Here is a 26,454-nt window from a genome sequence, read left to right as displayed (position 1 = left end):
AGAGTGAATGCACGCCACTAATGACTATTTCACGTCTTAAAAACCCCCAAAAACGATGGTTAAGCGACTAATGGTGTCGGTTAGTCGAAAGTAAAATTAACAGAAAATCCACATCCCTAGTGACCAGCATCATTTTAATTTGTCGGACTTTGATTAATTATAATAACGAAACTCAGCGCCCATGGTTCACCTGCTATCTGAAAACGCACTCCGAGGCGGAAATATGACGGGGCTGCTTGGTCTTGTGTGAAAGCAATTTCTGTGGCAAGGCTGCCGGCGTTGCAGGCCTTCTGAACGGCAATATTTTGCGATCCGTGTGTGAAAGTGGCTATAGATAGCAGCTCCCCCCGTCTCCCCCACTGCTGCTTGTAATCCATATAACGTTATTCCATACGGTGGTCAATGAATTCAAATGAATCGTCTATATTCTCGAAAACAGATAAATATCTGCAATGTTTATCATGCTAAGCTACATAACAGCTTGAGGTAACTACAGTCAACCCTGCAAGTCGCCCGGGATGTGCTTCTTTTTCTTCTGTTTGGTTTTACAGTGGAACAGAGGAGCTGCTACATGTATCTATGTGACGGACAGCAAACAGAGCAGGCTGCCAGTGGCACAGAGGTAAATAGATCGCTCATATTCTCGTTCCCTCTATAATATAATAAGCATATGAGCCACTGTGTGTCGGAAAATAATCTATATACAGGACATAAATACAGGCATTTCACATGACCCGTTTTCCTCGTTTTCAGGTCGCAGTTCAAATATAAAATAATATCAAACCGAACTCGTCAGGGTGACGTAAAAATCACATTTAAAGCTAGAAATAAGGTCCAGGGTGTAAAAAACGGAATTCTCCTTTAACTCCAAAAACAACCCGCTAACGTTATTAAGCTAACCGGGAGCTAGTCTCACTATAAACCAAAAAGGGACGTTTGGAGTTGAGCTAACGCTAGCTATGCAGCTAACGCTAGCTATGCAGCTGCTGGACAGAGCCATGATCTGTTTGGAGACTGATAATAAGGAAAGCAAACACACATTACATAAAAAAGCATCAGTCAACATCACATAGGGCCCTATCTTTGTAGGGCGCTATCGTTTGCGCTGCCGTTTGCGCGCGTCCGTTTGCAGGCGCCGCAAGTGTCATTTTGCGCTCTAGCGAAGATACTGTCGCTCTGTTCCGAGCGTAAACAGAGGTTTGGGCGTTGCCCGTGCCAAAATAGGCGTTCCAGCGCAATGTGTTAGAAAAATGGGCCTTGGGTGCTCTCAATTTAAAAAAGAAAACACTACGCCAGGCGTACGCCTGAGCGCAGACAGTATTCTCCGCGCAGTGCAGGAAATCCTCACTTGGATACATTACGCACGGCACGATGTTACTCTCTCTCCAACACCTCGCGCACGGACACACTCTTCCCTCCTCAGAATGCCACGTTGATTTTCAACTATAGCCTACCCTACATTGCAAAACACACCTTGATTTAAAAATGATAATTTGTTTGTCTGGTTTTATTAGGCTACATAATTCCCGACCATACAGGTCTGTGGTGTAACATTAGATTACTTTAGGTAGCCTAGGAGAATAGGAGAAAATAAAAAGCAAATGTTGATCTTTTCCAACCATTAGGCTACGTTTAATAGCACTGCAATAGCCCGTCGGGGAGTGAGAGAGAGAGAGAGAGAGAGAGAGAGAGAGAGAGAGAGAGAGAGAGAGAGAGAGAGACACGGGGCATACTGTCGGCCTATAATGTTACTACCCAGCTCAACTTAACTGCCTCATCTCTTAGTAGCCTAATAGCCAGTAACCTAGGCCTAGCTCGATGTCTGGTTTTGTCACGAGTAGCCTACAGCTGAAGTCTCTCTTGCCATCAAGCAGACAGTGACGGAAGCATGTGTCTTTATGTGAGCCAAAGGGAAGATGACGGACTAAATTGGTGTGATTCAATATATATACAGTATTTTAATAGAAACGAATAAAAAATAGCTGATTAATAAAATGTGTGCTGGTGGAACGAAATTCAACTTCAAATAGAGCTGCATCACTAAGCGCCGCTCTCAGAATGCTGCGTAATTACGCACGCAGTAGCCCCGCAGCGGAGATGCAGGAGAGAGAGCCCGAAAAGGGATAAGCATACGTCCATAACAGCATGAAAGCTGAAAAACATTTATGGCAGTAACACACATACATACCGTTCCCGTTATTTGAGCCGTGGCAGCATTAATTGCACACTTTTTATAATGTCCTATAGGTCTAATAACTTTGTTATCGGGCTGAGTCGGTCTCGGGCTGAGTGTATGTGACAACGGCGGGCGAGTTGAGCTCGGTCCGCGTCTCAAGCGGGTTGAGTCGGATTAGATTTATTAGGACCGTTGAGAACTCTACATGACAGCCATCAAGAAAGGAGGACAGCACTCCAAGTTGAATACTTTTATTGCCACACAGACGTTTGGGCAGCAGCATCTTCAGCGTGTGAAATGGCAATAATACACAGGTGATTCACAGGTGGGCATGAGCACGTTTTATTTGATTTCTATGCATGACAACCTCACATCTCTCTCGCTCTCCCCATCTAGGCTATCTTTTCTCTCTCGCCCTCTTTCTCTCTCTCACTGTCCCTCTCAGTGAGGAGGAAGCTGCTGACGTGACGCTGTGGCTTTTATGGGCACGGTCACACCTACACAATGCTTTTGAGCATAAACACGCCCATATGGAGCTTTGCACCGAGATGACGCGAAGAGCAGCGGGCCGACACGCCCACAATTAGGGCTATTCCAGCGCAAACGGGCGATAATGCAAAATTACCGCCGTTGCGAAGATAGGGCCCATAATGTCTTTTCTTTAATCTGGTGGCAGCATTTTTCCGTAAAAAGTGAAACGACACAGATGATGGTTTGTAGTGGAACTTTCCATGCCTGCCCCATTCACTGAGAACTGGCCCCAATGCAACATTCGAACAGATCAGTAACATGCCAATAAGAGAGTAAATTACTATGCCTTTTGTCATTGTGTTTTATCTGTAGAGTAAGCAGTCATAGGCTTTCGGGTTCTATAAAAGCCTTTATTTTTTGAATTGACGATAATTGAGTGATACACTTTACTAAAACAATCATATATTATATCAGAAGTGTTATGTGTTTTGTGTTCACGGTAGTGATGTCAGTTAAGATTTGGTTAGGTCAGAGCTATGCTCACTACATCTGCCTTTTGTCTTCTTCTTTTTTTACCCCAGGCGTGCATAAAATACAGGTTAAGATTTTTTTTTTAAATAATTATATATTATTTAAATGATAATAATTATCGGAATATCGTATCAGTTATCGGCCAGGAGAATCAGAAAAAATCGGGTGAAAATCGGGTGAAAAAATCCATATGGTGCATCCCTAATTGTGTTGCTAGTGAACAGTTTGGAACCTAGCTAATGTCCTGTCAGTTATTGTACTAGCAAACACTGCAACAGGAGGTAAGCTGGGGAAAATTTTGAATGTTTATGTTGAGTTGAAACCGTCGACTGTATTGCAATTCATATCACAACTGCAATATTCAGCAAAAATAATTGCAATATGATCATGTCTCAACATCGTGCAGCTCTCTAGACTTGAAACAAATGACAGCAGCATGTCAACTTTATATTTACTCCAACGTTGAGGTTGATTCATTTTCACTGAAGTCAGTTCAAAATCTAAAAAGAAACTGCAACTGATCTGCTACACTGAACAGTCATTCTCACAGAGTTATTTCTGACAAGGCAAGCTCTCCGTGCTTCTCAAAGTTTTTCCAGCGTTTGAACATGGAGGAAAATCCTGAACTGAGTGAATTGAGAGTGGCACGACCCGGGCGCCAGCTCACTCCACCTGACAGACAGTCCATCGGCCTGTGTGTCAGGCAGGCGATGTGTAGAGTGGTGCTCCTGGTCTTACCTGGGTTGCAGTCTGTGAGCAGGGAGCAGATGGACAGCAGCACCTTGGAGATGGTCAGGGCAGGGCTCCAGTTGTCTTTCAGGATGTCCAGACAGATCACCCCCTGGCTGTTGATGTTGCAGTGGTAGATCCTTGTACGAAACGTTACCTGGACACAGAGACAAACACACCACAGGTCAGATTTAGAAACGCAATCTCTCTAATCATCGAATACAATGAACAGAGAGGAATTTGTCTTTGTCTGAAATTTGCCAAATCCAGGTATTATATTATTATTATTATATTATAATGGTGTTTTTATTATTTAGTCGACACTAATGGGAATTACCTAATAGAGACCAAAAGAGAGAATATTGATTAATTGATTGATTGATTGACAATTGTTATTCATATGCCCTTAGTCCAATCAATACTTTAATTTATCCAATAAAAAAATAAAAATAAAAATTGAGAATAGGTTTTATCGTACTTTATATTACCGTGCAGTTCACTGTGACGAAAATCAATTTGATTATTTTACCTATGTGATTTTTACATATCAATGTATAGAGACAGTAGGTCTGTGTGGGAAGGAACGCCTACAAAATGTACTACGGTTGGTGTAAAAAAAAACATCTCAATGGGCTAACTCACCAAAGGACGGTGCTGCGGCTCTACACTACAGGATTGGGGATTCTAGAGCAGGTACATAGACGTCTGTTCAGATGTGCGTTTACTGCGGGGGTTAAATCCCTGATCGTGTCTTCCTGGGCTAGCAGTTAAATGCTAGCTATGCTGAATGGCGAGAACGGGGGATTTACCCCACCCTGACCACGACCCCATCCAGCTACCCCAGCGTTTTTTTTTTGTTTTTTTGTTTTATTATTTTTTGGGCATTTCGCCTTTATTTATTTTATATAGGACAATAGGCAGACAGGAAACGTGGGGAGAGAGAGAGGGGATGACATGCGGCAAAGGACCGCAGGTCAGATTCGAACCCGGGTCAGCCACGCGAAGGGCCGAGCCTTCATGGTATGCGTGCTACCAGGTGAGCTACCAGGATGCACGAGCTACCCCAGCGTTTATGATGAAACATCGACTCAACCTATAGGCCTAACTACCAGAAATAGTTATAGATTAATATAAAAATCATTTCTTATGATTGTGATATTCATTTTGGCCATTTTGCCGAACCATCATGTGTGTCTGAGTTTCCAGAACTGTACAATACAATATTGAGCTGAAAACAGTCAGTATTTTCTGTGAACATATTTATACTCATTGCCACCTTTCAGTATAAGATCTCTGAGTGAGCATTAATGAGCAAACTAACTGAACATTTATCCATGATCCTATCCAGTATACATTGATATTTAAGGAACAGGTGTTCATGAGTGTGTGAGTATGTTACAGCAAATATTATCGATATTATCGGTCGATATCGGCTTACCGCAGATATATCCGTATCGGCGTGCACATTTGCCGATAGACGCCGATATGACCACTTTTTTTACAGACCATATAATGCTGCTGAAGCAATGCTTTGAGCGTCTAATAGCGTTGTTTGTCCAGCAGAGCGCGCCGAAGGCTTCTTGTTGCCACATAAAGAACCACCCGTCCTCTCCTTCACCTCCCAGCTTCTTGTTGCCACATAAAGCACCACCCGTCCTCTCCTCCACCTCCCAGCTTCTTGTTGCCACATAAAGCACCACCCGTCCTCTCCTCCACCTCCCAGCTTCTTGTTGCCACATAAAGCACCACCCGTCCTCTCCTCCACCTCCCAGCTTCTTGTTGCCACATAAAGCACCACCCACCCTCTCCTCCACCTCCCAGCTTCTTGTTGCCACATAAAGCACCACCCGTCCTCTCTCCTCCACCTCCCAGCTTATTGTTGCCACATAAAGCACCACCCGCCCTCTCCTCCACCTCCCAGCTTCTTGTTGGCACATAAAGCACCACCCGCCCTCTCCTCCACCTCCCAGCTTCTTGTTGCCACATAAAGCACCACCCGTCCTCTCTCCTCCACCTCCCAGCTTATTGTTGCCACATAAAGCACCACCCGCCCTCTCCTCCACCTCCCAGCTTCTTGTTGGCACATAAAGCACCACCCGTCCTCTCCTTCTCCTCCCAGCTTCTTGTTGCCACATAAAGCACCACCCATCCTCTCCTCCACCTCCCAGCTTCTTGTTGCCACATAAAGCACCACCCATCCTCTCCTCCACCTCCCAGCTTCTTGTTGCCACATAAAGCACCACCCGTCCTCTCCTCCACCTCCCAGCTTCTTGTTGCCACATAAAGCACCACCCGTCCTCTCCTCCACCTCCCAGCTTCTTGTTGCCACATAAAGCACCACCCGTCCTCTCCTCCACCTCCCAGCTTCTTGTTGCCACATAAAGCACCACCCGCCCTCTCCTCCACCTCCCAGCTTCTTGTTGCCACATAAAGCACCACCCGTCCTCTCCTCCACCTCCCAGCTTCTTGTTGCCACATAAAGCACCACCCGTCCTCTCCTCCACCTCCCAGCTTCTTGTTGCCACATAAAGCACCACCCGTCCTCTCCTCCACCTCCCAGCTTCTTGTTGCCACATAAAGCACCACCCGTCCTCTCCTCCACCTCCCAGCTTCTTGTTGCCACATAAAGCACCACCCGTCCTCTCCTCCACCTCCCAGCTTCTTGTTGCCACATAAAGCACCACCCGTCCTCTCCTCCACCTCCCAGCTTCTTGTTGCCACATAAAGCACCACCCGTCCTCTCCTCCACCTCCCAGCTTCTTGTTGCCACATGAAGCACCACCCGTCCTCTCCTCCACCTCCCAGCTTCTTGTTGCCACATAAAGCACCACCCGTCCTCTCCTCCACCTCCCAGCTTCTTGTTGCCACATAAAGCACCAGCCGTCCACTCCTCCACCTCCCAGCTTCTTGTTGCCACGTAAAGCACCAGCCGTCCACTCCTCCACCTCCCAGCTTCTTGTTGCCACGTAAAGCACCACCCGTCCTCTCCTCCACCTCCCAGCTTCTTGTTGCCACATAAAGCACCAGCCGTCCACTCCTCCACCTCCCAGCTTCTTGTTGCCACATAAAGCACCACCCATCCACTCCTCCACCTCCCAGCTTCTTGTTGCCACATAAAGCAGCCTGCTTTTTCCTGTTATAAAAATGCCCGCCTACATTTGAAACGCCTCATCAGCTCCATCGCTACACGTCGCTAGACATCTGCAGGCTCACAGAAACCAAATCCTCAAGTTGTGCACATATGGCACACTCTTCCACATGACATAGATGAACACATTGCATGGAGCCAGGGGCACATACATTACATAGAGCATTATACTCCATTACAGAGAGAAATCACCTCATTTGGCAAACAGCATCTTCAAGGGGTTTCATCATCATCAAGGGTTAAGTGCTTGATGATGGAAGTGTTTTGGGATGTGAGATGCTTTACTATATAACATTTTCCACCCAGGTCCGATGAGGTCAGTAAATTATACTGAAAATCCAGTAATTCAGCTGCTATTGTAGGTTGTACCATGACACGCGGTGTATAAATTAAGAGTTTCCGAGCTCAGTAAGAGGAAGAGATATTTCAGACAGCAGCTGTGCTGAGCAGGGCGGGGAACTAACAGAAGTTAAGTGAAGTTTTGGCTGTGGCCGGTGCTTTAGCATGTTGCTCCTACCACTTTGTCAGGCAAACCACCATCACTTTGAACATGATGTCTGTCCATTTGGCTGCTACTCCAAATTGGCCTGTGAATTAGTTAGATTTTGAGCTATTTAGCTGATGCTGTTTTCCAGAGCAACTTACAATGAGAACAACAATGAAATGAGCTTCACTACTAGGATGTGAAATGATTTTTTTTTAAAGTCTGACAAGAGCATATTAGAAGTCGATGGGCTCTATCTTCCCGACGGCGGTAAGCGCCCGTTTTGCGCTGGAATAGCACCGCGCAAAGTCGGCCCGCTGCGCTTCACGTCATCTCGGCGCACATCTCTGTATAGGCGTGTTTATGCCCAAAAGCATTGTGGAGGTGTGGTCATGCCCATAAAACCACAGCGTCACGTCAGCAGCTTCCTCCTCACTCAGAGGGAGAGAGAGAGAGATGTGAGGCTGTCATAGAAATCAAATAACGTGCTCATGCCCACCTTTGAATCACCTGTGTATTATTGCCATTTCACACGCTGAAAAAGGGCTGCTGCCCAAACGTCTGACTGTATGCACGTATGCTTAGCCTATTCCTTTTCGGGCTCTCTTCTCCTGCATCTCCGCTGCGGGCATATACTGCATGCGTAATTGCGCAGCGTACTGAGAGCCAGACCACAACTGCAGTGACATCATTCCTTGCCTGTGCATTTTTTTTTTACTGTGATTGGGTGTAAAATCCCTCCTTCAATCACAACCAATAACCTTGCAGTTAACTTTTTTTTTAACGCTGTAGCCCCGCCCCTCACGTTCAAGCACAAAGGAAGACAACACAGGTCAACAAGGTGGCTGGAAAGATCTCCACCAAATCGTCAGTCATACGATTTGGCACAAAAGGCGGGGAGTCATAATTTAGCAGCAGTAAGGTATCTTTACACTTCATTCTGTCCACTGTGTTGAGCCTTTCTGAAGGTCAGTGATGTGGAATAGCAGTGTTTCAGATCAAAGGATTGCATTCTGTCACAGAGTATATTTATATATTTTACTGTAATTCCTAAATAATGATTTATTTCATTGTTAGCAGAGCAATGGTGTAAAGGATAAGCCATCATTAAGCTTGTTTTATACTCGCCGTGCCGTGAAGGGCGCGGGGGAGGAGCGAGGGGCGCGAGCGTCAAATGACGTCAATGTGTTGGGCGCGACCCCCGGAGGCCGCCCACCGCGTACCTGAAGATTTTTCTCGCAGCGCGACCTCCGCATGGCTTCACTCTCAAACATGGACGCTTTCGAGCCACTGAGCCCTGAACACTGAGCTGTGTTTTCACCACATTTCTTGACCCATGTGGTAGGCTAAACTTTGATTTGCAACTGTTCGTTTTTAATCATTTCACCAAGTAAATGTGTTGTGTTGAGCGCATGGTTGAGAGAGATTAAAAGCAGCACAGAGTAGGCTATCAGGGCTGAGAACCGAAATGGCTATTCAGTAAAAACAAGTTTGGTGATTCATTCATGTGCTGATATATGGTCGTTTGAGAGTGAAAGTGCACTCAGTACTGCACATAATAGCGTTTCATTGCGACTTTTCACGGGCTGTTCTCACCATTACCATTGTACAATGTAACATGCTGATAACTTGGCTGCCATTCTGAGTATAAAAGCATTTGCCCCAGCGCGAGGTCAGCACGTGACTCGCGGAGCTCCGCCTCATGGAGCCTTGCTCGAGTATAATGAGCCCTTTAGAGTCATGGGGCCCAATCTTGGTACAGGCGATATCCCCTATTTGCGCTTGCGCACCTGTTTGCGCGTGCCTTAAGGCAGGGAAGATAGTGGTCTGCCTTGCGCATTTGTCCAGGTGTTATGCCGAGTTTTGCACCTGCGCCCGGCAGCAGCTAAACGCATCCCCACCTCACGGGAGCATATTGTAATAATTTATACAGAAATATAACTGTTTAAAAGTGATATAATTGTCTGGGTAGAAGTGACCTCCCTGATTTCTAAGTTAAAACACCCCTGAAATATGTTGGGGATGCAATTCTCGGCGGGGATGCTGAAATGATCACGGCACAAAATCATCTGCGCCCCCAAAATGCCTGTGCAAATGGGATTTAGGCGGTCTTAAAGTACCAGAATTATTCACAGGTGTGGCCAGGCAATGCTGGGCATTACATCAATAAAAAACAATCGGACTCCCGTCTCGCAATCGCTGTTTGCGCGAGGCATGCAATATGCTGTAATTCTCTCCATGCGTAATAGAGTGGACTCACTCATGTCGAGGACAGAGAGAGATGGAGAGAGCTTATTGACAGATCGTCTGTGGTGCCAACGACCCTCCAGGTTATGGGATTTTTTTTTTTTGAGTCTGTAGCAGTCTCAAATGTCGTTTTGCCAATATCGGGCGCAGGCCACAGCTGATGGGGTGGGTTCAGCCAGATCCTGTGGGCATCGACACATTCTAGCAGGTGGGACATGTTTTGTACTGATGTGTCCTCTGTCTGATATGTCCAGGTCGTGGGTTATGGGATAGGTGAAGGTGAATAGCCTATGTCCATTGTCCAACAAGTTTTCTCAATTCATTTCCTTCTTTGCGATGTGATAAAAGTTTCTCAGTGAGTTATACAGTAGTTGATTGCCTCACTGAATTATCTGCTAATACCCAATTTTAGCAGCAGAATTTGATGTCCTGGCGTGGCAAGGCTGTGCGTAATGACATATCCAAAAGGAATTTTACTCTGCACTGCGCTGCGCTGCACGGAGATTATGGTGCGCTCAAGCGCAACGGGGTATTTAGCGCATAAGAGGTGCTTTTAAAAGCTCTTAGCACAAAGTAATTGCGCGCTGCTGACGATAGGATAATGCCATCTATCCCCACATTTTTGCGCTGAAACGCCTAGTTCGGCATGTGGCACGCCTATGTCCAGTACAATTATAACAGGCACGCGCTTGTCCACGCCCCCAATTTGCATTGTGCGCGGCGTTAAATGAGTGCAAACGCTAAATTACCGCTCTTGCGAAGATAGGGCCCATGGTCTTTCTTTTCTTTGGTCTTGAAAATGGGCCTCACATTGGTCTGGTCTAGTCTTGGTCTCCCAGTCTTGGTCTTGTCTCGGTCTTGCCCCCCCTTGGTCTTGATCTTGTCTTGGTCTTGCCCGCCCTTGGTCTTGGTCTTGTCTCTGTCTCACCCCCCTCGGTCTTGTCTCAGGCCATGTTTAGACGACAACCGTCTCTGCATAAAACGGCAAACTAGCGTTGCGTCCTCACCTTTTATTTCGCATTTACACACAGCTGGTGTGATAACGATTTGCGTGCAGACTGTCAGGCTGACTGAAGCCGCAAAAGTATCAAGTGAGCCAGAATAACATTGAAACTTCTGGTTAAAACCTTCACAATAATGGTAATTAAATAAACTAATAGTCTTATTGATGCATGTCGCAATGTTTTTTGTGTGTGATCCGAAATACACAGAAGACATATAGAACACAGACAACTAAAAGTCAATTTTAACACGCAGTGAGTCGACGACCCTGATTTTTATTTACCCAGTTATAAAATACGGCTTTTATTTTTAAGGTAAAAACGCCTAGCTTCCCCTATTCTGTCTGTTTCTAACGGGCTTGATTTAGCATTGTGATTAAAGTTTTTAAATGCATTTTCCACGCGTCTGACACAAAAGTCACAAATGGTAGCCTAATAAACTGCTCCAGATCATGCTCCAGATTGGATTACCGAATAAAAACCCAGTAAAGCAACATAAAAAAGACTAGGGATGGGCATTTTAAGCAATTTAAATACTCGAGTACTCTCCTTCTATTATGAACGAGTACTCGAGTACTTGCGCGGGGGGGGGGGGGGGGGCGGGGGGTCTGTGTGATTACTATGGTAATGACGGAGCAGGGGTAATCTGCTGTGTGTGGGGCTGTTCACACATAACGTTTGCATTTTTGCATGGAGAAAGCGTTACCTGGAGCATGTGAGGAGAGGGACTGACTGACTGTGATATTAGGTGAGGTGACGCTCAGCTAAAGCCTACCTCAGACAGCATCTCCGATGGTTGGATGGATGGCATTAGCGCTTCGGAGCGGACAATATTGTTGTGAAACAAGCGAAGGCTCAATTCCAATACATGTCCATTGTCCAGTATCATCCATTTTACTTACACTAACGTAAATCCACGGATTACAAGGTCCGGTGTTCTGCCAAAAAGTGAAAACTGACCACTGACCAGTGTGATTAACGTTACAGCTGCAGCTAAATAGTGATCACCATGAAACGATTGTCTCCCAAAAAGCGATTCTTTCTCCACATTTCTTGTGACTAACGTTATGGGAAACGACAGTGTAGTCAGTAAACTACTGCAAAGTTTTGAATGAGTTTTATCGGGCGTGCGCTATGAAGAAGCGTGCATCTGTCTCCTTCGGGAGCATATCTTCAGCCACCATTTTCGGGATGAGCTGGAAAACTTCCGGTTAAAACTTTCAAAATAATGTTACTTAAACAAAAGTAAATAGCTTATTTATGCACGTTGGAGGAGAAAAGGGTATTTCAACGAACGAAGCAGCAAACCTTGTATCAAAATACTCGTGATGTTATATGGCGTGAAACTATGGCTGTAACGCATTACTCAAAAATAAATAAGGTTACAACTTGCGTTACAATAAGCCTTTTATTTTGAAATCAACAAAGCGGATGATGTACTTGTACATTGTGGCTGACTTGACGCCCGTGCAGTTCATGCTGGCAGATCCACATAACGATGCGTGCGTAGATTTAGACCATTTTTAAAGGGGTGGGGAGTGGGGCGAGTACCCGGACAGCGCAAACGTTACTCGAGTACTGACGTTATGAACGAGCACTCGAGTACCCGAGTACTCGCGCCCATCCCTAAAAAAGACCTGAGCACAATTGGGACTTCACTTGAGGAAATGCATCGCAGCCAGTGAGTTGTTGTCAGTTATTCAATGCGGGAGACAGTGATTAATAGGCTATGTGCGACGTTAGTAGGGGGCACTTAACGCAGATTGTGTTTTTAGCAAATCATTATCACGTTTGTTGAATGTCAATGCGACTCATTATGCCTGTGCCTGTGCCATAAGGCTGTATTGGGCTAGTTCAATGTTCCTATTGTCTACCATTGTCTAACATGGTGAAGGGGGGCTGTGTCATCACCTGAATTGCGTTTGTCCACTTTACACGGTGACAGTAAGTTTTCAAGAATTCCACTCTGGGACCTGTTTTCAGATTTTGCCGTTTTCACCCCCCAATAATGCCGTCACCGAGTAAAAGGAAGGCACTAACGCTAAAAAAGTTTGCCGTTTTATGCAGGGAGCGTCGCCGTGTAAACAAGTCAAGTCAAGTCAAGTTTATTTATATAGCCCTAATTCACAAGCATGTCTAAGAGGGCTTCACAGAAAGTATGTCTAGCTGATTCTAGCTAACACAACAGTAACAAGAATATACAGAATAAAGATAATATTTGAACAATTGATAATATAGAAAATATAGAAATGAAGAGAGAGCAGAGGAGAGAGCAGGAGAAGGGGGAAGAGCAGGGGGAATGTGAGAGAGTGATGGGGTGGGGAGGGAATGGGAGATGTTGGAGGGTATAGGAGGTGGGGAAGGAGCAAGAGGAGAGAGCAGGAGAGGGGAAGGGGGGGGGTGTGGGGGAGAAGAGAGCAGGGGGAGGGAGGAGGTGGGGAGAGAATGAGAAATATAGACGCACATCTTGCAAACGGACATATGTCAATTTCTAAGCAACCAAACTATGCCTAATTTAATAGGCTGCAAGCCTTTAGTAGTGAGTCCTTTTGCCAAATAAGCACATGTTCACATATAGAGCTTATGGGTGCCTTGCTTTAGGGAAGAGTGGGTGCCATGCTTTGAATAGTGGCGAAATACTAAGAGCATGGGTGCCATGCTTTAAATAGTGGCGGAACGATTCAAACAGGGCCTAAGTCTCGCCCCATTAGGTGGTCTCGACTCCAACACTACCATGCACCTGTGAATAAATCTCATGCCGATCTCGTTCAAACTTTACTCCAGCCTCCGTGTTGTGTTACTTTCTATAAAGAGTGCAACAGTGGAACCGTTACATTACCTTACAGCCGGTGTTAAATCATCCAAAATGAACATGAAAAAGGAGACAGCAGAAGAAAAAAAAGTCATGCAGAGTTTCAGCAAGAGCGAGGCGCGGCTTCAGAACGCATGGTCGGTCTCTCTTTAATCTTTTCTCTTATAAATGCATAATCTAAGTTTGTTCTTCTACAGGCTGCATTCAATAATATTATATATTATGATCGATTGTTTTCCCCCCTCCAAATTATTAATAACATTAAATAGGAATAGGTCTCTTTATCAGAAATAATACTAATAATTAAAATGACGGCCAATTAATAGATTATGGCGATTTGATCGTCTATCACCAATCTCTAATGACCACGATTGGACGATATGAAAAGGGACGATCCCCCATCCCTAACGTAGAGTAACAGCCTGCCAGCTGGGGCAGCTTCAATCTGGGAACCCAAAGTCTATTTTTACTTGAAAAATAGACTCTGGGACAGCCCTACCTTTTTTCCCGGCTTCCTGTACAGCGCGCCTCTCCTGCCACCGTCACTTCCTTTTCCACGTCCGTTTCGTTCGCTAATAACGTTAACGCAAAAACACACTCTGCAAAGAAGACGTCAACTCGTCTCACAACAGTGGAAATTAAATGACTGGAGGTGTAGTTGTGACTAGTAGTATCGCCAGAGTCGCGGCGCAAGCTGCTATTCAGACTGTAAACAGTGGAGCACGGATGCGGAAAGGGAAGTGACGGTGGGAGAGGAGAGGCAGGTACAGGAAGCTGGGAAGAAAGGTAGGGCTGTCCCGGTCAGAGTCTATTTTTCAAATAAAAATAGACTCTGGGACAGCTTGTGATCATCAGGAGCCAGTAGGGGTGTCACAATATATCGTCCCACGAAATTTCGCGATAGTAAAACGTCACGATATGTATCGTTGAGATGAAATCTCATATCGCAATTTTTTTTTATTTATTTTTCAAAAATAGACAAAGAAACGTCTTTGTTTGTTGAAGTTCAATGTGTGGAAAGTAGTTCAGTTGAACAAGTCTCTGAAGAGACACATGAGAAGTTATACAGGAGAGAAACCATTCAATTGAGTTTCTGGCAAAACTCTTTACTTGACAGGAAAAACTGAAGATGCATAAAAAATAGACTAAGAAAAGTCTTGTTGTTTGAGTTTGAAGAAAAACTGAAGATGCATAATGAGAATTTATACTGCTGAGAAACCTTTTAGTTCAAAGTAAATCTAAGTGACGGTGTAACTCATTCTATTTCAAGATAAGCCTTATCTCCAATCTCATGTTTTTTCTAGTTGTTTCAATTACAATTTCCCACAACAGCATGTTTTGTATTTGTGCATTTCAAATAAAATACTACTTTTCCAGTCATATATTGTCATTATTCAAGTTAAAAAAAATATTGTTAAAATCGTATCGTATCGTATCGTTATCGTGAACCCGGTATCGTGATACGTATCGTATCGTGAACTGAGTGTATCGTGACACCCCTAGGAGCCAGTGGTGAGACACAGAGGAGCGTTTGAAAAGCTCCTGTGGGCCTATCACTTCCCATTTCCCCCAACCCTCCACATCACACCATAGATCAGCATCAATAACAGTATAATGGCCAGGTTTAATTGCCCCACTGAGGCCCATTCAACACAATCTGTCAATGCTATGTGTATGCAGCCACAAATGCACACCCTTTTCTAATATGAAAAGGCAACTCAAATATTGTTTTATGGCTGATTGATCAATTGAAAATAGTATTTACCATTTCATTAAATCATAAACTTCCCCCAAACACCCTAGTGACTATATAGGATGTTTGACATAGACTAGGGCCTAGTCTATGGTGTTTCTCATGTTACAGTGTGCTGAATTAGACTGACCAACAGAGGGCAGCATGGTGGAAAATTGAGTGACGACAAAATAATAACAGTTTTATCATCACTTTAAATATTGGACTCGCTCTTCATTACCAAGTAACGTTAACACTCAAGTGTAAATTAATTCCTTAAAATGTCACAAACACCCCACCAGCAAACTGCATCCCCCCACCATGCAGCCACCTCACCTGCAGCATTTACACTCTACATTTACCTGGATTTGCACAGAACCTGTGCTCATGTCACAACATCCTCAACAAACACACAAACAAACCTTCCGCTGGGCTGTTTATATCAGCTTGGATGTGAGCTTGACATCTGTCTGCTTGCGACACTTGACACTGCTGCTTGGCCCGCGCCAATCACCAACATCTGGCCCGCCTGACCCTGACCCTCCAGAGGAAACGTCTAATGAGCCTTGGCATTCCCAAAATCGCACAGGACGTTATAAATAATACCCCTCCACTGAAACGCATCCACCTGGCGAACTGGAGATTTTTAAAAAGCGAGAGCGGGGGGGGGGGGGGGGGGCATCTGGATCCAAAATTCCCAAGCCTCGGGTCTGAGCGCATTCAGCACTGGGCTTGATTGGAGCGTTTCTATTGTGAGGGAGTCTATGGCAGCTACGGGACGATGGGTGGTGTTGGGGGGGGGGGGGGGGGGGGGTGTTGGCTGCAGATCACAGTGTGGGGTAGGAGGTATGGGCTGGGGGGGGGGGGGGGGGGTGGAAACACTCAAGCCCTCTGGCTACAGAAAGCCGGGCCGGAGCCTGTGGATTTGTTTGAGTCTGCTGTCAAACACAGAGCTGGTGGTTACACTGCACAAAGAGCAAGAAACAGGGAGAGACCAGAGCAAGAGAGAGACAGAGAGAAGGAGAGGGACAGTGAGAGAGAAGGCTAAGTGAAAGGGTTCGGGTGCACTAGGGCTGGGTATTGGCAAGCACCTCACGATACGATACATAAATCACGATACATGGGTCACGATACAATACGTATCATGATACATTGCGATACAATATAGATATTGCGGCACTGTACATAATTGACTGAAAATAAACAAATACAGCTGAAAATACAACTCACTGTGTACCACCCAGGTAGTGTAGGAATATGTACATCACTTTATATTGATAACTTAGTGGACAAATTGAGTCAAAACTACTGTTGAGTGTGTTACATTCAGTGAAAAAAGTATTATTATTGTGTTACTGTTACTGAACACACGGGTGTGCAAAAAATCTATATGGCGATATATCACGATATTTTTTCTGAAATATCGATACAGTATTGCGGGGGGAAATATTGCGATATATTGCTGTATTGATTTGATTGCACAGCCCTAGGGTGCACTGTGGACCAAAGGGAGATTAGCCCCAGATATATTCTGTGTTCAATAATGACATCCACTCAACTTTCCTAAAATGATCTGCAGGGGGGGAGAGACACGAACAGGGAAGAAGAAAAAACAGAAAAACAGCCCTTGAAAAGTCAAGTAGAGGATTGAATTCTGGATTTGGCAAGAATCAGATCTCTACAAAAATAATAGCAGCTCAAATAATCACAAGAGTTCTTCCCAAACAAAAGTGTAGAGTGCAAAAGTGCTAAGCAAGCTGTAAAACAGCTGCGTCGCATTGAGTACCACCACTGAGAAAGTACCATGGCACCAGATTTGATGTACTAGTGTTATACTATGTTTTTCATGAACTGCTACTTCATTGTGTAGTGTTTCACATGGTTATATTATTGTCAACTTGCAAAAGTCACACTTACAAGCTGAAGTGTTATAAAAACGGAAGTCTCCAGATATCTTTTTTACCAGAAAATCCTGCTGCAGATCACTTTAAATAGTGATACGCTGCGTTCTGACAAGCATGATGAATTGCTGCTATCATGCCAGAACTGAAGGGCTGTATGCGTCGGGAAAATTAGAAACCTTTTGTAGTTTCAGCCACCCCTCCTCAAAATGACTATTAATAGCTTTTTGATAGAACAAAAACATATAATATAATAATTGTATCATTCTGAACAATTTAGGTCTTGTTTCATGTTAATTTTATGTTATTTTACGGTTTCAGCTTTATTTTTTTTGTACCATGTGGGAGCAATACAGTGATGATAAAAATGCTCCAACTCAATTTTCCCAGACTTCAATTTCTTGACCTGATTTGAAGATTCTGACACATCCCAATGGTAGCATGATAATTTAGATTGTCCACATATCGCTCTATAGCTGAAGACTATTCTTCATAACAAATCTCAAAAAATCTTCCAGAATTTCCCTCCAGGGATAAATAAAGTACCGTAAATTCCGGACTATAAGCCGCGGCTTTTTCCCCGTTTTTTGGCCCCTGCGGCTTATATAACGGTGCGTCTTATCTATGGATTTTTTCAGAAAAAAAAAAAAAAATACAAATAAAATCTCTCTTTTTTAGCACTCTTTCTAACTATAAATCCACTTCTGTTTTAATTTCCTCTCTTGCCCTCTTTTCACCACACCGCGGACACTGTGTGCACTGTAAAAATAAACAACGGTGGTGTTGTGTTATGTTGTTTTGTTGAAATGTTACGGTAATACGGTAAATGGGAGCTTCCTCAAACAGCCATCCCGACAATCCCCTCTGTGCGTGACCACTTACATATGGTAATTACGGTAAGCAAACGGCCACTCGGCCATCAACTCCCTCCCCCGACTACCAGGAGAAAATCACAAACTTCGGCGAATTCACACAAAGGAAGATCAAGGAATATTCCATCGAACCGGAGCAGATCATAAATATGGATGAAGTGCCTTTGACGTTCGACCTGCCACTCACTCGGACTGTTAACACATTCAGTGCCACAGCGCTTCAGTAAAATTGTCTGGAGCCTGTGCCAGATTCACTTCCATTCAGTTGAAAACAGCTATAGAATTTTTTCTATTATGGCTATATTAACGGGGCTGGACTTTAATGAAAGATTGAACACTCCTGCTTCTTCCAAAGAAGAAATTTTGTTTCTAGACAGTTCCATTATGAAATTACAGCCTCTCAAAAAAGTGCACTTTCATGGGTTTTCTGTCGTTTTTTTTTTCTTTCCAAGTTATAGCCCCTTTTATGAATACCTTTTGCACTCTAATTTCGAGCACAGATCGGGTGGACTCTGGCTGGTGTTTTCTGATGTGGTGGCGTGTGGTGTGGTTTCTGTGCAGCCTGTGTGTGTCACACACCCCTCTCCCCCCCCCCCCCCCCCTCTCCACCTCTGAGCTGCGGGCTCCTCCCACACGCACAGTTTGCTTTCTCGACTCGTTTTTGCCCCGGACAGATCCCAGCTTTGCTGCGCGCATCATTTCCTTGATGGGCATCAAGGAAATGATGCGCGCTGGCAAACGCGACTGAACGAAAAGGCTTGGCCCGTTCGGCTTCGGATGCTGCCTTTCTAGGAAATCGTGTGGAGATAGATAGAAGCATAAGAGCTCAGTTGTGAGCGCGGATGCAGCCGAGCCCACTCTCGCTGTAGACGGAGCAATATATAGGCTCTGGCAGAAAGCATGCATCGGTTTCCACGGCTTTCTCCGCTGTCTCCTGTACAAAGTAAAGGATCTGAGGTGGGTGGAGCAGCTCCTGTGACGATGTTTAAGGTGGCGCCGTGTGATCCCTTGAAGGGATTCATGCTCACTGGCTGGGTACGACCTTAAACAGCAGAATTATGGAATAATATGAATTATGATTTTAGGACGTCCACAGACGTCCTTGGCACTGAACGTTACTTTTTTTTAGGACGTGCACAGACGTCCTTGGCACTGAATGTGTTAACAAGAAGCGCCCTGGAGGATTCTTTCACCAAAAAAAAGCTTTGCTCGTTCTCGACAGCATGAGAACGAGCAGTAGAAGCAACACTCTCACTTACCATGGGGAAGGTACGCAGAAATTCACACGAGGCAGCTTTCAAGTTGAAAGCAGTCAATCTCGCATTAAAAGAGGGAAACAGAGCAGCCGCGCGTAACCTGGGCATCGATGAGTCAATGGTGAGGCGTTGGACGGTGCAGCAGGAGGAACTGTCTCAGCACGGAATATTATAGGAGTGTGAAAACATCCACAATCACCAACGGGTTCCAAAACGCTGGACTGCTGCGGGATGAAGAGAATGACGCCGCCACAGCTGGCGCTGAGGGCCGTCAGAGGCTTCAGAGGCTGTTCGATGCCGACAGTGATGAAGAGGAGTTCGTTGGTTTTGAGTGACAATGAAGGAGAGAGGAGAGTGGTTGACGAAGCCACCCTGAACCTGTTCGTTTCCGACACTGAAGATGAGGACTTTGGTGGTTTCAGTACGCAGGAAGAAGAGGAAGACGAGGATTAGTGACTTGACTTCTCTGGTTACAGGTTTGCTGCACATATAGCCTATTGTTGTGTGATTTTGTCTGGGGATTAGTGACCTGACTTTTGTTTTGTTTTGTTGAAATGTTAATAAATGGGAGCTTCCCCAAACAGCCATCGCTTTCCCGACATTCCTCTCTGTGCACGAACCCTTTCATATGGTAATTAAACATCAAAACACCCGCGGCTTATAGACCGGTGCGGCTTATAGAAGAAAAAAATAGTCAATTTTGGTCCCGCGGCTTATAGACCGGTGCGTCTTATAGTCCGGAATTTACGGTACTCTCTCTCTCTATGTAATGTAATGTACATGTATGTAATACGTACGTACTATCTAATTATCATCGCATGTATCAGCACAGGCCAATCTTTGTTTCAGACTTTTCTAGACCTTTTGTCCAATTTCACAAACTTCTCCAAATCTTAAAATTATCAAAGATACTTTCCATATGTTTTCCAGGCCTGTAGTAAGAACTCTGGATACTCCATCAGGTATCCAACTGTGTCAACAGTACACTAGTGTCTACTGGCTGCTGACCTTGGGGGGTTTGAAGGGGTAGTCGGGTGTGAAGGCGATATCCAGGAAGAAGACCCCTCCCTCGTACACGGACCCCGGTGGTCCCAGGATGGTCGACCTCCACTCGTAGATGTTGTCTCCTTTGGGACCGGCGCTGGGGGGGGGAAATGGAAACAGAAGATGTGTTAATATGTGAATCAGCGCAGCACACTGGTCGACAGCCTTGTTGTGTTCAGACTGAAGATGTGTTAATATGTGAATCAGCGCAGCACACTGGTCGACAGCCTTGTCTTCAGACTGAAGATGTGTTAATATGTGAATCAGCGCAGCACACTGGTCGACAGCCTTGTGTTCAGACTGAGAAGATGTGTTAATATGTGAATCAGCGCAGCACACTGGTCGACAGCCTTGTGTTCAGACTGAGAAGATGTGTTAATATGTGAATCAGTGCAGCACACTGGTCGACAGCCTTGTTGTGTTCAGACAGAAGATGTGTTAATATGTGAATCAGCGCAGCACACTGGTCGACAGCCTTGTTGTGTTCAGACTGAAGATGTGTTAATATGTGAATCAGCGCAGCACACTGGTCGACAGCCTTGTTGTGTTCAGACTGAAGATGTGTTAATATGTGAATCAGTGCAGCACACTGGTCGACAGCCTTGTTGTGTTCAGACTGAAGATGTGTTAATATGTGAATCAGTGCAGCACACTGGTCGACAGCTTTGTGTTCAGACTGAAGATGTGTTAATATGTGAATCAGCGCAGCACACTGGTCGACAGCCTTGTGTTCAGACTGAGAAGATGTGTTAATATGTGAATCAGTGCAGCACACTGGTCAACAGCCTTGTGTTCAGACTGAAGATGTGTTAATATGTGAATCAGTGCAGCACACTGGTCGACAGCCTTGTTGTGTTCAGACTGAAGATGTGTTAATATGTGAATCAGTGCAGCACACTGGTCGACAGCCTTGTGTTCAGACTGAAGATGTGTTAATATGTGAATCAGTGCAGCACACTGGTCGACAGCCTTGTGTTCAGACTGAAGATGTGTTAATATGTGAATCAGCGCAGCACACTGGTCGACAGCCTTGTGTTCAGACTGAAGATGTGTTAATATGTGAATCAGTGCAGCACACTGGTCAACAGCCTTGTGTTCAGACTGAAGATGTGTTAATATGTGAATCAGTGCAGCACACTGGTCAACAGCCTTGTGTTCAGACTGAAGATGTGTTAATATGTGAATCAGTGCAGCACACTGGTCGACAGCCTTGTGTTCAGACTGAAGATGTGTTAATATGTGAATCAGTGCAGCACACTGGTCAACAGCCTTGTGTTCAGACTGAAGATGTGTTAATATGTGAATCAGTGCAGCACACTGGTCGACAGCCTTGTGTTCAGACTGAAGATGTGTTAATATGTGAATCAGTGCAGCACACTGGTCAACAGCCTTGTGTTCAGACTGAAGATGTGTTAATATGTGAATCAGTGCAGCACACTGGTCGACAGCCTTGTGTTCAGACTGAAGATGTGTTAATATGTGAATCAGTGCAGCACACTGGTCGACAGCCTTGTGTTCAGACAGAAGATGTGTTAATATGTGAATCAGTGCAGCACACTGGTCGACAGCCTTGTGTTCAGACTGAAGATGTGTTAATATGTGAATCAGTGCAGCACACTGAGTGGTCGACAGCCTTGTGTTCAGACTGCCAGCGGGCGGGCAGACAGAGATTTGGGGGAAAGAGCTGTTGAGGCTGTAAATGCTGGGTTCTGACAACTTAATGACAGAGATTTTGCGAATGCTCAAGCTGTGGAGGTTTCAGGGATTTTGGCCCAGACTTTCTTTAGTAGGAGATTTGGCTTATCTTTCAAAAGGTTTTTATTAGATTACCGGGCTATTGGGAGGTGTTGCTGAGAGTGTTGCTGAGGCAACTCTAACACACTGACACACACATACTAAAGAGCCTGGAAAATAAATGTAAGTGTGTAACTGAATGAAAATCATCTGTAAAACGGAATATTACAACAGATACATGACAATAAGACAGTTATATTAATTAATTATATTATAAGACAGGGTATATTTATAGGGCATCCACTGTAAGTAGTTATGTTGAATGGAGGCTGAAGGTCACATCTGTTGTATAGGCCTGGTAATTAATTCCATTTACATATTAAGGACTCCCTCCCCCACTGTTGTGTTGTTCTTGGTAAGACCCTGAGCTGGCGCAGTGACAGGAGGAGACCGGGACACTGTTCAGATCACAAAGCCCATTGGACAATGAACAATCCCTCCGATTTCATGTAATTACCAGGATTAATCTTTAACGCTGACCCAAACCTGCTGGCGGGTGTGCTTACAAATGTGTATGCAGCAGACTGAAACACAGCCTCCGAGGCTGTGCTATCACTGCTCACTTTTATTTAGACCATAAACCAATAATCTGACACTGAGATGTTCTGACAGTGGCCAATCCACACGGCAAACTTTGTAATAACAAACCAGAAAACTGTCTGGCTCCAAGCAGCATGCCCTTGACAATGGATCATTCTCCATAAATAGAAATTACACATTCGATGTTTCCTTCCTCCTTCAGTGTCACACATGCACATTTCCACTAATCTCCTTTGCCACTCTTTCACACTGCACCTCTCCTAAGCCTTCTTTAATGAGCTCATTATGATCACTGCTTCTCTAGGGAATTACTTCAGAATACACTGTGTCCATAAGGTATCCACAAATCCACACTTCTGTTGTTTCAGGCACCAAGAAAAAAATCTGAAGGATTTCATTTTTTTGTAAGAGTTATAAAAAAGAAAAGAAAAGAAAAGAAAAGAAAGAAAGAAAAGCATGTGGAGGGACCATGCTGGTGGATGTTGCCCATTCTTTTCTGCAATGAGCCAAATAAATGCTGAGATGGTGCTTCAGTTTGTGAGGTCTCTGTTGCTTTGGTTTCCAGCACAATAACTACCAGTGCACACATGATGTGTATTTATAGCTACCAGTGCACACATGATGTGTATTTATAGCTACCAGTGCACACATGATGTGTATTTATAGCTACCAGTGAACACATTATGTGTATTTATAACTACCAGTGCACACATGATGTGTATTTATAACTACCAGTGCACACATGATGTGTATTTATAACTACCAGTGCACACATGATGTGTATTTATAGCTACCAGTGCACACATGATGTGTATTTATAGCTACCAGTGCACACATGATGTGTATTTATAACTACCAGTGCACACATGATGTGTATTTATAACTACCAGTGCACACATGATGTGTATTTATAACTACCAGTGCACACATGATGTGTATTTATAACTACCAGTGCACACATGATGTGTATTTATAGCTACCAGTGCACACATGATGTGTATTTATAACTACCAGTGCACACATGATGTGTATTTATAACTACCAGTGCACACATGATGTGTATTTATAACTACCAGTGCACACATGATGTGTATTTATAACTACCAGTGCACACATGATGTGTATTTATAACTACCAGTGCACACATGATGTGTATTTATAGCTACCAGTGCACACATGATGTGTATTTATAACTACCAGTGCACACATGATGTGTATTTATAACTACCAGTGCACACATGATGTGTATTTATAACTACCAGTGCACACATGATGTGTATTTATAACTACCAGTGCACACATGATGTGTATTTATAACTACCAGTGCACACATGATGTGTATTTATAACTACCAGTGCACACATGATGTGTATTTATAACTACCAGTGCACACATGATGTGTATTTATAACTACCAGTGCACACATGATGTGTATTTATAACTACCAGTGCACACATGATGTGTATTTATAACTACCAGTGCACACATGATGTGTATTTATAACTACCAGTGCACACATGATGTGTATTTATAACTACCAGTGCACACATGATGTGTATTTATAGCTACCAGTGCACACATGATGTGTATTTATAACTACCAGTGCACACATGATGTGTATTTATAGCTACCAGTGCACACATGATGTGTATTTATAGCTACCAGTGCACACATGATGTGTATTTATAGCTACCAGTGCACACATGATGTGTATTTATAACTACCAGTGCACACATGATGTGTATTTATAACTACCAGTGCACACATGATGTGTATTTATAACTACCAGTGCACACATGATGTGTATTTATAGCTACCAGTGCACACATGATGTGTATTTATAGCTACCAGTGCACACATGATGTGTATTTATAGCTACCAGTGCACACATGATGTGTATTTATAACTACCAGTGCACACATGATGTGTATTTATAGCTACCAGTGCACACATGATGTGTATTTATAACTACCAGTGCACACATGATGTGTATTTATAACTACCAGTGCACACATGATGTGTATTTATAACTACCAGTGCACACATGATGTGTATTTATAGCTACCAGTGCACACATGATGTGTATTTATAACTACCAGTGCACACATGATGTGTATTTATAACTACCAGTGCACACATGATGTGTATTTATAACTACCAGTGCACACATGATGTGTATTTATAACTACCAGTGCACACATGATGTGTATTTATAGCTACCAGTGCACACATGATGTGTATTTATAACTACCAGTGCACACATGATGTGTATTTATAACTACCAGTGCACACATGATGTGTATTTATAACTACCAGTGCACACATGATGTGTATTTATAACTACCAGTGCACACATGATGTGTATTTATAGCTACCATTGCACACATGATATGTATTTATAACTACCAGTGCACACATGATGTGTATTTATAACTACCAGTGCACACATGATGTGTATTTATAGCTACCAGTGCACACATGATGTGTATTTATAACTACCAGTGCACACATGATGTGTATTTATAACTACCAGTGCACACATGATGTGTATTTATAACTACCAGTGCACACATGATGTGTATTTATAACTACCAGTGCACACATGATGTGTATTTATAACTACCAGTGCACACATGATGTGTATTTATAACTACCAGTGCACACATGATGTGTATTTATAGCTACCAGTGCACACATGATGTGTATTTATAGCTACCAGTGCACACATGATGTGTATTTATAACTACCAGTGCACACATGATGTGTATTTATAACTACCAGTGCACACATGATGTGTATTTATAACTACCAGTGCACACATGATGTGTATTTATAGCTACCAGTGCACACATGATGTGTATTTATAACTACCAGTGCACACATGATGTGTATTTATAGCTACCAGTGCACACATGATGTGTATTTATAACTACCAGTGCACACATGATGTGTATTTATAGCTACCAGTGCACACATGATGTGTATTATCTGTGCTCTGCAAAGGGCACAAGTTGTCATCTGTGTTTCAGGGTGTGTTCACACAAAATATTTTTAGAGCGCTTGCTTTATCCAAAGTGTGGAGCGTTAAGATACTTTAGTTCAGTTTGTTTGGGCAGGTGACAACAATGGCATTCTAATTGGGGCGGCACCAAATAACAGAGATGTATGAAAAGAAATGCGAGTCTTGGTCCTCTTCCAAGTGAACTGCAGTGAGGTTTGGTAGGAGTGAGGACATAATACAACCACAGGAAACGACCCCAAAACATGCAATTGAATGGGTATAAGGAGACAGATGCTGACATGTGATAGCCGGCAGTTTAGCAGAACAAAATGAAGCGAGGGCAAAGCGCAGTCTGGACTTTTAACATGATGTTTAGGACATTTCTGCTTTATCGGATAATCGAAAAATGACAATTGAGAGAGACAGAAACATGGAAAGAAAGGGGGATAACATACGATGAAGGTCCCAGGCCGGATTAGAATCCAGGACATCGCACCCTAGCCAACTCAGGCACCAGCATGCCTCTTCTTCATGTGTTCTTCACTGGTATGAACACCAGTGGAATCTTATGCTTAACTGATGCGACAGCGACTAGAATTGGATTTGTTTCAACTGCTGCCCGCTGTCAAAATTTAACCTTGTGGGATGAAAAGTTTCCAAAACTCTGTCCAATAAACAAGTCCTTATTACTTTTGTTCAGTTGCTGATTTGCTTG

The 26,454-nt window shown here is 44.0% G+C and overlaps 1 protein-coding gene across 1 annotated transcript in view; it reads right to left on the bottom strand.

Moving 5' to 3' along the window:
• The window catches only part of ube2e2 (ubiquitin-conjugating enzyme E2E 2), a 58,415-nt gene that overhangs the window by 1,350 nt on the left and 30,611 nt on the right, over nucleotides 1–26,454 (bottom strand). The window contains exons 4-5 of the mRNA XM_083642465.1: nucleotides 20,369–20,501; nucleotides 3,917–4,064 (exon numbers count right to left, since the gene is read on the bottom strand). Coding sequence (XP_083498591.1) covers nucleotides 3,917–4,064; nucleotides 20,369–20,501 — 281 coding nt within the window. The remainder of the gene's footprint in view (nucleotides 1–3,916; nucleotides 4,065–20,368; nucleotides 20,502–26,454) is intronic.

This window comes from Poromitra crassiceps (assembly GCF_964638095.1).
Source record: "Poromitra crassiceps genome assembly, chromosome: 1".
Lineage (NCBI taxonomy): Eukaryota > Metazoa > Chordata > Actinopteri > Beryciformes > Melamphaidae > Poromitra > Poromitra crassiceps.
Note: the sequence above shows the minus strand (reverse complement) of the source record. Positions and strands in the feature narration are given on the sequence as shown.